At 36.2% G+C, this 12468-nt stretch overlaps 1 protein-coding gene across 1 annotated transcript; it reads right to left on the bottom strand.

Moving 5' to 3' along the window:
- Window positions 1-8420: 8420 nt before the first annotated feature.
- Window positions 8421-10905, bottom strand: LOC131156413 (pentatricopeptide repeat-containing protein At2g15630, mitochondrial-like). The gene has a single exon (XM_058110084.1). The coding sequence runs from the start codon at window positions 10662-10664 to the stop codon at window positions 8745-8747; it is 1920 nt and encodes a 639-aa protein (XP_057966067.1). The 5' UTR covers window positions 10665-10905; the 3' UTR covers window positions 8421-8744.
- Window positions 10906-12468: the final 1563 nt, after the last annotated feature.

The following is a 12468-nucleotide window of genomic DNA, read 5'->3' as shown; positions in this document are numbered from 1 at the left end:
TGGGAATTTACAGACAAATTATGGAATAATTTTATGTTCTGGTACACCAAATTTTATTAAAGAGGATTGCTGCAAATAAGGGAATGAGTTTTCCATGGGAATGTGAAAGCCCAGCAAGGCTTTCCAGATCTAAAATCCATTCAATCTATTGCTGAATAGTAGTAAAAGAAAGGTATTCAGTCTTCAACCCCCAGAAGAAAAACCATAGCTTGTTAGCTAGGCTGCAATCAAAGAAAAGATGGACAAAGGATTCCTCTTGAGATTCACAGATGTGGCAAGTTGAATCCTGAATCTCAAACCTCTTTCCCAGGTTTGCTTCCGTCAGAAGAGATTCTAAACTGATTCTCCATAGAAGCATCTTATGTCTCTCATGGATATTCAACTTCCACAACTTTTTCCAGGGAAATATGAGTTCTGATGAATTAAGAATCTTCTAGATTGATCCTTCCAGTAATCAGATTTCACAGAGAACCAACCATTGCCATTCGGAAGCCAGATTAGCTCATCATTAACATTGCACCTGGTTAAAGGGATTTGGAGATTTTTTTCACATGATTGTGTATCAAAGGTTTGTCTACTCAACTCTTCCTTCCATTCTCCTCCTTGTTCAGTAAGAAGATCTTTGACTGTAAATAGTCTCTGATCCCCTTCAACAAAAGGTTTAGGGGTGAATCCAGGTAAGAGAGTAATCCATGGATCTGTCCAACCATTTTAATTGTCTCCATTCCGGACAGAGTAACAGGTTGCCTTGTTTATAAGATCCCTCCCTCTTAGGATTGTTTTCCATATATGTGAATCAGCCTTTTCGTCCGCTAGTTTCAGAAATGAACTTCTTCTACAATATTTCTGGCTCAAAATATTAATCTAGCACACTTTGTCCCTGGAGGCCATCTGCCAGCTAAGTTTGGCCAGCATCAATTGTTTATGTCATTCATATGCCTAAACCCCATCCCCTCTACTTCTTTCAGCCTGCAAGGGTAATCCCAGCTTCTCAGATGAATAGGATTTCTGTTAGCAGAGTGATTCCTCCACCAGAAATTCCTTGTTAATTGGTCGCAATCATTTGCACAATGACTTCGGTTGCTACATACATAGCGTAAGTTGGAATTTCCATAACAACCGATTCCATCAATGTAGTTCTTCCTGCAAAAGACAAGGCTCTTGATTTCCACCCATTCAACTTCATTTTTAAATTTTCTGTTATCTCAAACAGTTCTGCTCTGATTGGTTTTCCTGAAAAATGGGAATGCCAAGGTATTTCTCGATATTATTGATGCTCCTTCTGTCCACATTTTTGCAAAAGATGACTACTGATTTTTCCTTGTTAGTCTCCTGAACAGACCAATTGCCAAACACTTCAAGTATTTCAGATATGGATCTTGCATTCTTCTCATTTGCTCTGCTAAAAATGAACAGATTGTCAGCAAACAGAAGATGATTGATAGAGTGACAGTTTCTAGCAATTTTAATACCCTGCAGATCTCCATGTTCTTCTTCTCTTTCGATCAGCCTGGAGAGAACTTCCATTCCCATTGTGAATAGAAAAAGGGATAAGGGGTCCCCCTGCCTTAGACCCCTCTTAGGTTTGAAGTAGCCAAGTGGACTTCCATTTATGAGAATGGAGTAGGTTACTGTGGAAAGACACTGCTCTATCATGTTCACAAACTTTTGAAAGCCAAACATCTTAGCACTGTTAGGATAAAAGGTCATTCTATGCGATCGTAAGCCTCACTAAGATCAACTTTAAATCCCATTAAGGCGCCTATGCTTTCTTTTTCTTGAAGCAGTGGAAAAATCTCCTGGCCAATGATTAAATTTTATCTCCAACTGCCCTACTTTTCAAGAATGCAGCTTGGTATTGAGCAATGAGTTTCCCCATTAAAGGTCTCAGTCTGGATGCTTGTATTTTAGAGATAATTTTTTACACTACATTGCAAAGACTGATAGGCTGAAAAAGATTAACAGTCCTACAATCCTGACCATTAGGAATGAGTACTATAATGGTGTGATTTATCTCTCTCAACATCCTCCCACGTCTAAAAAACTCTTGAGTCATCTCTATCGCATCTTTAGCTACCATAGGCCAGTATGTTTTGTAGAAAATTGCTACATGCGATCAGGGCCTGGTGGTTTTAGTTGATTCATTTCAAAAATGGCATTCCTGATCTCCAGCTCAGAAGGTATTTCACACAGCAAGTCATTTTCATCTTGAGTTATTGTGCGCTTCGTCAAATGTTCTAGTTGGGGCAGAATGTGAGGGTTAGACCTGATGAAAAGATTTGTGAAATAATGTATAAATCCATTCTCTATCTCCAGTCTATCTTCAATCCAGGACGCATCTCCTTTTCTTAGCATTTCAATGGCATTCTTCCTTCTTCTCGTGATGGTTGAAGGATGAAAAATGTAGTGTGTTGAGTCCCCATCCAAAATCCATTTGACTCTTGGATTTTGTCTCCATAGCAATTCTTCTCTTATTAGCTGCTCCTCTAGTTCTGCACATAATTTAGCTTCCCTATTCAAATTTTGATCTGTTGCTAGCTGGTTTTGGACTGAATTTATCTTGTCTCTGAGGATTTTAATCATATAAGTGCAGTTCCCAAAGTGCTCCTATTCCACACCTTAAGGGCCTTTTTAGTGTTCTTTATCTTGGCACAAAGGTGTAGACACCCAAATTTGTCCGGGATAGGAATTTCTCAATTATTGGACAATAGAGGATAATTCAAGTTTGGTTAAATTGGGACTCTCAATTTCACTTGTTTGGGATTTAATTGCTTTAACCTTGACAACTAGAGGGTTATCCTTAATTTAATTAAGAATTTTCCCTTAAGATTAAGTTGGAGCTCGCTTCCAAACACCTTTATGGGACAAGGAAGGGATTTCCTTGTCTCTAAAGGGTGTTTTTTGGAAATAGAGGTTAAAGGCAACACATATTGCTTCCCAAAAATCTATAAAATGGAAGCAAGGGCTCCCTTTGTGGGGGGACACAAAAATTTCTGGGAGAACATGTTCATTTAGGGGGAGGCGAGAGAGAGAGAGAGAGAGATAGAAGAGAAGCTACATTCCAGTCTTAGGAGGAAAACTTCTTCCAACCTTGGTTATTGTGGCAAACTCCATTGAAGAACTCAAGTTTGAAAAGGAAGATTGAAGATTTGCTGATTTTCTCTAGGATTTCTTGGATTCTTGGGTTTCTTGATCTTCAAGTCTTCAAGAAGAACAAGGTATGTCTCTCCGTCACATGTATTGCTTGTGCATGTTTTCATGAATGCTTCCTTGAATTGACGGCATGTTACGAATGAATCACTTTGACACTTCTTTGATTTGGTGATAGGGTTTGAACTTTGATATTTGTTTCAAGATTGCAGCTTTGGAGTAACCATCTCCATATCATGTTACGGTTTAGGCTAGCGTCTTTACTTCATCATTAATGCAAAATAGTGATTTGATCCTAACTATGCCTCAAAGTAGTAATTTTTCTTGTTTGAATCATACACATTTATTCATGCTCAAGTTGGTGTTTTTCCTGGATGAAATACCAATGTGTAGTGTTGGGTTCAAGGCCGTGAAAGGTTGAAGAGAAAAATAGGAAGAGAGAAAGAGAACAGCTGTGTTTGTAGGTTCTGGAGAAGAAATCTAGTATCTGGGGATCATGGGCATGGTTTAGGATGGTGATGCAGGGGCAGCATCAAGGTTCTGCAGCCAGGGGAGAATTTAGAAGAAATAGAAGAGAGGAAGGAAAGGGAAGGGAGGAGAGAGGAGATACCAGGGTGGAAAAAACATTCAACTCTAATTCACATTCATCAATAACTGCCTACATCATGGCTTTCGTACACTATTCATAAGAAAGCCTCTAAACACATGAAATTACACACGTACCCCTAAAACTACATTGCATTACAAACATACCCCTAGAATACACAATTACTACAAACAAACCCCCAACATAAATAATCCTAATACAAGCAAACTACACACCCATACATAAACAACTAACTAAGCACATTTGGGTTTCGGATCCAATAAACCATTCACCCTATTCTTTGACATAGGCCTCCTAATTGGGTCAAAATGATCCATCCAAATAACTGCTTCTCGTCCTACATCATATGGCCAGAAGGCTTTAGGATGGACGGAATCCGGAAAATCGCCATTGTCGCCAGAGAGAATCGAACTAGTGGAGAGAGGTACAATTCTGGTGATTTTCCTAGCAAGAAGAATCTAACACGATGCAAACGAAGGTGGCAGCCGGCTGTTTCCAGCGTCAGAGGGCATACAATGGAAGCTCCAAGGTGGCTGCAGCCACTAGGGTTCTGCGAGAACCCTAGGGCTGCCGGAGAAGATAATTGGAGCATGGGCTGTTTGGGTGTGTTATCTCCACACGCACAGCATGAGTACACTTAAGTAATGTTGGACCAATCAACCAGTCCACTTAAACCTATCGACATAATTTTTAAAATTTATTTTTATTTCATTTTTTATTTCTGTTTTTTAAACTTTAAAAAATCATTTAAAATGGTTTTATTTTGCAACAAAAATGCACATTCTTCTTAATTTTAAATTGTTTTCTTTTAAATAAAAACGGTTTTTTGTTGCACTTTCATAGTTTAAGTTTTAGTATTACTTTCAAGTTTTTTATTTAATTTTACTTATTTATTGAATTTTGGCTTGTTTCTATTTGTTATTAATTGATGAAAATTTTAAAAAAAATGAAAAAAAGGTAAATAAAATCCAAAAGAATCTCCTGGTCATTTTCCAACTTTCTGTTTGAGATTTAGCATGGATTTGATTTTCTAATATGTTCCTAAAGCTAAAAAAAAAAAAGAAAGGATCAAAATCAAATGGGGTTGTAGGCCCCCATCACAAGTCTCATTGCAGGCAACATGGTGGGCCCCAATCACCGTCACTCCCAGAAGGGTCAGTCACTGTGATGATCAGACGTCACTCAAGTCACTCACAATCGCCAAGTCTAAAGAATTAAATCGAATCAAGACATTCAGCATCATCGCTTGCAATCACAGATCATTGTCATAACTCACTATATTAACATCCAAGAAAAAAGATTGGACTATGGACAATAAAAGTTCTACAATGATCAGCCAGAGTAGAACAGAATCTGTCTGTGCAGCACCAAAATATACTACAGCCTGATAACTTACCTAATCTTCCATTGCTTGAATCAGCAATTGCACGCTAATGAATAAGAATTGAAAAAAGTAAAATCAAGACTTCATAGCATAATATAAGAGACTGAAAGGGAGATACGGACCTGGGAAAATCTCCATCAGGAATGAACCTGCACAATTTGTCCAAGAAGAAACCCTAGCACGAAGAACATTTGAATTTTCTGCAGGTTATTCAAAAAAATTCCATATCCCCCTCATCCACTGCATAGATCTCCACAGAAAAATCATAGAATTAGATAAAACAGTCTTGAAATTAAGAAACAAATCTGGAAAAATATACATTAAGCAGGTATTAAATTTTATTTAACTGTTACCAAGTATTCAACGAACTGCAAAAAATCCACAAATACCTAAATCAGTGTTAGGCCTAATCCACCACAATCACACAGAAATGGATGATCCATGATTTGCCAACATAATAGTGGCAGTGCCAAAAGGTGGAGGTAAGCCTGCCTTGCTGCCAAAGTATCGCAGATGGTGCTTTTAGCACAGGGATGGCAGAGGCAGCAGAGTTGACATACTCCAAACAGCCATGCTTGTCATGGTCAATGGCAGACTGCTGGACGGCAAAGAGGACTGCAGAGGTCAGCTCAGGCATAGCAGAGGTCTTAAATGCAGCCTAGTTTATGCATGGAGGATTAACAGAGAGAGAAGGAGAGGGGATTTGGGTGAGAAAGGAGATAGGAGCAGTTGAGGGAATGAAAGAATTACTCTTGCAGGATGGCTGGCAACTGGCGTATGATGCTGCACAGCTGGGGAGGACCAGGGGAACGAACCTGCATAGCTGGGTGATTTTATTATCATTATTAGAATTTGAATATATTAAAATGATAGAGTAGCCAATAAGATCAAGGAATGGAAAATTATAATCTATGATAATTAAGAAAGAAAAAACTAAAATCCCAGAATTTAGAATTGGGGATTTGGAGGCTTCTCAAACATTTTTAGTCCTGTTTTATATTGTAGCATAAAATAGATAAATACTGAAGGACAGTTTTAAAATAGCATACATTCAAGGATAAATAATCCAAAGTCACTAAGGAATTCATCAATGACCCTTACTCACCTGCAGAGAGTAAAAGAATAAGAATGTAAAAACATGCATCAATATAGGTAAGTGTGCAATAGGTTGCAATTGGTTTTATTGTTTCTATTTAATCAGAAAGAATAAAATAGTATCAACACAGCAAAGAAAATAGCTATTGAAGAACAACAGAGAAATTAAGCATCAATAGACAAACACTTAGAGACTAACATAATAACATCTAATAAGTACAAAAGAGAAGTAACAGCAAAACCAGAAGGCAAAGAGGATAAAAAATCAAGTTATCTAAAATTAGAAGATGAGATTGCTATTTTAGTAGTCAGAGGAAAGGTTGATCTTTATCCAACTCTGTTGTTTCATAGAAATTAAGATAGTATGAGAGCAGCAGATCGGTGAGAGTAGTGTTCACAATAAAAAACAAATAGAAAACCAGAACAAGTAGAACCATTCAAAATTAAGCACAGATCAAATCAAGAACAGGAGATGTACCAAATAACATATGTGACCATTAATGATGGTCCGATCATATACAAGGAAACCTGAGACGTTGCTCAAGAAGATAGTGGACCAAATCAAAATGAGAACTTTTAAATCCAAATAATAAAACTGATCAGTGTTTTGAAGATGACCAAGAGAGGGCAAAGAGCCAAAAACAGAAATGGATATGTTTGACAGTTCACTACTGCTTTTTTTCTTAACTAAGTGATTTTCCTGGAGCACTTGATTGACACAATCCAACTGCACTTATTTGCATTCTACTATTTATTTTTTAAGTAAAAAATACTACAGAAGTTTATTTTGAGGTGTTGCAAAACAGGCCTTTAAATGATCATTTTTTAAGTTTTCATAGAATTCTCTTAGGTGAAGTGTACTGGTATCACAATATTATTGCATGGAAAAAAAAACAGTGCATAAAACAAGGTGTTAAGAATGCTATGGATACCCCACATCAATGTTTACATAAGGAAAATAGATGTTATTTTTATTTGTATAATGCCACACATATTCACTTGGACTAAAACATTAATTTTTAGAAAAAAAGAATAACTAGAATAGATTTTAATACAAAAAAAGAACTTGTAATATTACATATATGATACGATTTACATGAAAATATCCAGCAAAAAAAATGAAAATGAAACAAAAAAGGAAAAAAAAAAAAGACTTTTATACCGAACAAAAAAAAAAAAAAAATTAACTGACACATGATAAAAATATAATGTATGTATAGTACTTGGATCATTTAGTGCAACAGGTTCAGCCACCCAAAATAATATATATTGTAATTGGTTTGGAGAATTCACTCCTCCATGTCCGAAATTTATCTTCCTTCGGTTTGCTGAAGACCTCAATATAGGAAAAACGACAAGAGTGCATAACTAATTGATATTATACTAGTCTAAATAAAACCTTCACAGAATCAAACCCAATGGAAATCATAATACTGCTACTAACACCACCACCACCACCACTAGTAGTAGTAATCATGGTGGTAGTGTGCATAATCCAAAAAAAAAAAAAAAAATCATGGTGGTAGTAATAAAAAATAATGAATTTTGTACATCCCTTATTTTATTCTTTAGTCAATCAACTGTCTGCACATGAAGTGCATACAATACATGACAGTAAGAAACAATTGGGGAGAGAAAACTGAAAAAGCAAGCATGTATGTTGAAATTCAGAGATGCCACAACACTCATTATTGAAAATGACTAATTAGAAATAATTAATTAATTAATTAATTAACCAGCAACAAAAATTAATCAATAAGCTTACGAAATCACAATGAGGAAATACACTTACCCTATGTTTGGAGATGCCTTGGATTTGGATTTGTATTGGATTTGGATAAAATATAATATAAAATTGTATTGAAATTTGTCCAAATCCATCTAAATCCAAATCCAAGGTCTGAAATCCATACCCTCAAAAGCAGCATTACATTCTAAGAAAAAATGGAAAGTTGAAGACTTCAATGCATTGTGATGCAACATAAACACAAATAAACATATGGGATACAGCAGTACATTTATCATCAGAAAAGGAAACAAAAGTTATAAAAAAGCAAACGATAGAGAAGAGAAGAATTTGTTGTTTTTGTCTAACACATGGATTGTGCAAATTTTTAAGTTGCATAGCATGTTCCAAGCATAATTACAACAAGTCTGCCTTCTAAGTCTATCAAAAGTGAAAAATGAAATGAAAATGACCAACTGAGCAAGAACTTTTTCCAAAATGAAAACAATCAACTTTACAAGGTAAAGAAAACAAAGTCGTACAATATTACAATCAAGCATATTCATATCCCTAAAAAATTCATAATGAATCCCACAGCAACTAATTTGCAAATCAATTATCACAATATTACTCAAAATGTACATTTCTAAGTTCAATCTATATAAAATAGATTGCGTCTAAAGTATATAAAAAAAAGTCAAAAATCTCTATGAGCTCTCCTCCTTGAAAATTACTTCTAGTGTTCAAGGTTGAAATATTGCTGCCAACAAGTTGATTATTGATCATTGCTCCATGAACTTATCTACTTTCTCTATTCCTTCAATCAACGAGATATATGTGCTGTCATCAGGGGTAATGCCCTGAATTACCATTTCTTTAAGAAGTTCTTCTGCATGACCTCCTTCCTGGTTTTTGCATAACCCTTGTATAAGGGCATTGTATGTAAGACGGGTGGGATTAAAACCTATGCTCAACATCTCATCTCGAACTCTAAAAGCATCCTTTATTTCACCTCTCCTACTATACCCACTAATGAGGGTGTTGTAACTGATGTGATCAGGTTTAATTCCCTTTTTCTTCATCTTGTCAAGAAGTTCACGAGCTTCTTCAACTTTCCCCTTCCTACAATACCCTTGCATTAGGGTGTTGTACGTGATTTCATCTGGAGAAACACCCTTCCTATCCATTTCATTTAAAAGCAAAAATGCATGGTCCATATTCCCAGAAGCACAGTGACCATCAATCAATGCATTAAACATTACAGTATCTGGGGTCACACCTTCACTGAGCATCCTCTCAAATAAATTGTCCGCCTCTTTCATTCGACTCTTTTTGCTCAAAACATAAATAAGGGATGTATAAGTTACCCGCGTGGGCTGAATCCCTCTATATAACATTTCATCATGAAGCATGAAGGCTTTCTTTGCATTCCCACACCTGCAATACCCATTGATCAGAATGTTAAACGTGATGACATCAGGTAGTATGGCCTTTTCTCGCATATCTTCTATCATATCATCAGCTTCAGCCATCCTACCTTCCATAAAAAGTGCATGAATCAGCAAATTATAAGTGGAAACAGTGGGCATTATGCCCTTCTTAATCATTTCATCCCTGTAGCTAAAAGCCATATCTAAACTGCCTTTGTTACAATATCCATCAATCAAAGCATTGTATGTTAGAGCTGTAGGAACCAACCCATTCTCCTCCATTTTACCAAATAGTTCAGTTGCTTCCTCAAGTCTTCCCCCCTTGCACATTCCAGTGATGAGTGAACCATACGTGTACAAATCAGGCTCTAGGCCTTTCCGTCTCATTGCATTAAAAATCTCACGAGCCCCTTCAATTTTCCCTTTCAAGCAATACCCGTGAATTATTGTATTGTAAGTAACAACATTAGGCTTAAATCCCAATCGCTCCATAAAGCCAATGAAATTCTTTGCTTTTTTCAGTTTCCCTTCCTTGCACAGCACATTAATCATTATATTAAAAGTATAAGAACTAGAATTGATCCTCCATCTAAACATCTCTGCGAATAAAACCCACGCTGTCTCAGCCTGATTCAGCTTAAGAAATAAACTCAACATATAATTACAAGTTTCAATTTTTGGAACAATACCCCTATCCTTCATCATATAGAAACACTCGAAAGCCTCATCAGCTCTCTTCAATTCACAATACCCTTTTATCAGCAAATCAAAAACAATAGAACTCGATACATTCAAGCAACCACGGGCACGTGCCAGCTCATCAAAAACCTCACGGTTCGTCGCAGTACGACTATTGATGACCCGCTTAAGGACTTCCACGGCAGGTTTAGGAGATGGAAGGCGAGAGATTATAACTATTGCAAGGCAAAAGCACTTGATATCAAGTTCGTGAAAGTCGCATTGATCGATGAAACTTACAATGGGTTCTGGCGTGGACCGTAGATTGAACAGAACGGCGGAGATTAAGGAAGGGCTGAGATTAGGTGAAACGTGTTCGATTAAATGCCACTGCGAAGACAATATTGATTTCTCAAGGAATTGTTCCGTGATTGGTGGAGAATTTGTAGGAAGACCCGGAAGTGGATTCTGGGTCTGTTGCAGGCGCTCTGAGGGAGAAGTTGAAAAAGGAAGGCAAGACAAGTGAGCTTGGTTTGTGGGCGAGAAAGTTGTGTGATTGAATGGGCGAAAAGTGATGGGCCTCCGAGTTCTCATGTTCCGGCGGGAGCTCTAAGCCTCTGATTTGTTGTGCAGATTCGCAGAGAGAGAAAGCGGGAGAGGAGGGAGTCCGATCGGCTGAACCGCTGAAGTGCGTGGTGGTGCTCTGGTGCCAGTGCGGCGGTGCCGTCACTGCTAGTCCGCTGTTGAAACGATTGTGGAAGATGCAAGACTGAAACTTTAGAAGAATGGATCCGCCCGCTTAGCAGCGGATGCGACTTCTAAATTCATATTGGATTAATTTAACATGTAATTTCCTTCATAAAAGAATTTTGTAGCCATGTGCAAAGGTAACAAGATTGGCTAATTAACAGGAGTATATTTTGATTGGTTCTTAATTTCTATTTTGTTAATTAAAAAAATTATATTTTTAGAAGAACTCATTATTTATGCAAAATTATTAGGAGCAAATTACATTTACGCCTTATTTGGCTCGTTTAAATAGCTATTCATTCGAATAAGATGAAATACAATTTAAATTTAGGAATCGAAAAATAGTTATCCCTTATATATTTTTAATTATTTCACTCAACATGCAATAAGAATGAAATGGACATCTCTATGATGAAATTTAAAACTAATTATTTTTTATTATTTCTTATAATGGCTTATTAAATATTTCATATTTTTATTTGTTTTACAGTAGCAATCGTAACTAGCCTAGTAAAATTAATTTATTCCTAAGAATAAGCATTCTGGAAACCAAACGTAACATTAATTTATAAAATGTCTATTTTTAAGAATAAAATAATCATAATATAATGATTAATAACATATAAAAAGAGATATATTTCATCTTAAGATTTACCATGAGAATATTTATTATTCTCATAATTTGGATGGAATAACATAAATTTTTACATCCACATTTACACATTATAATAGCACTCTTTGGTACCAAAAACTAGTAACCTATTTTATCAAATTCTGAAATTTTAACCAACTAGTGCATCTCTATTTTCATGGCTGTTCTTTTAATATTTAGAAAATTTAAGAGACAATTTTATTTATTTTTTTATTAAAAAATTGCAATGCGCAAAATCTTAATCATCACAAGTGAATTATTGATATTAAAAGTAGTGCCGCAATAGACTGCCACTTGAATGAGACTAGCAAAACAAAAGACCAACAAACCAACTACAATTATAATTGTTTAGTTTTATAAGTTCACAACCACATACATTTATAAGAACTATTGTCATTTGAAAATTAGATTTCTGTGTCTTAATTGTAAACAACAAATCTAATATTACAGGAGAGTCATGATATAGGTCGTGTTTTGTTTGTCCAAAGAAACAGAATAGAATGAAATGAAATGAAATTTTTGGATATAGAAGATGAAGAATGACAAATTTGACTCTATTTTATGCTATGCAATTACCAACATGAAGTCAGTGTGTCGAATCTGTTTTGATAAGCCAGTCAAAGACAGACAGATCAGGTGCCGATATTTGGTTTGCATCGATACAATTTCTAACTTTAATTTTTGTGAAGTGTTCATATCTGATGTTTTTAAGCCCATCCCTTCTCCCAATACTTTGGCAAAACAATGGAAGCGACCAACAGGGGCCCCTTCCCAAATCAATGACTTCAAATTTTCATGTTCTCTTTTTCCCAAAGCAATTTGTATTAATAAAAGTTTAATGCAAGGACTGGACTGAACTAGCCTCCTATACAGCTCAGTGGCTGGTCGTTGCTTCCTCTCCTCCCCTGCTGAAGTTTCCTCCAAGACCCAGTTGAGCTCTGTCGCCCTCACAGCACTTCTTCAACCTCTAGCCATATATTCTCTCAAACCTCTCAG

This window comes from Malania oleifera, chromosome 5 (genome assembly GCF_029873635.1).
Source record: "Malania oleifera isolate guangnan ecotype guangnan chromosome 5, ASM2987363v1, whole genome shotgun sequence".
NCBI classification, from domain to species: domain Eukaryota; kingdom Viridiplantae; phylum Streptophyta; class Magnoliopsida; order Santalales; family Ximeniaceae; genus Malania; species Malania oleifera.
The sequence above is the reverse complement of the archived record's forward strand: the minus strand, read 5'-3'. Positions and strand labels throughout refer to the sequence as shown.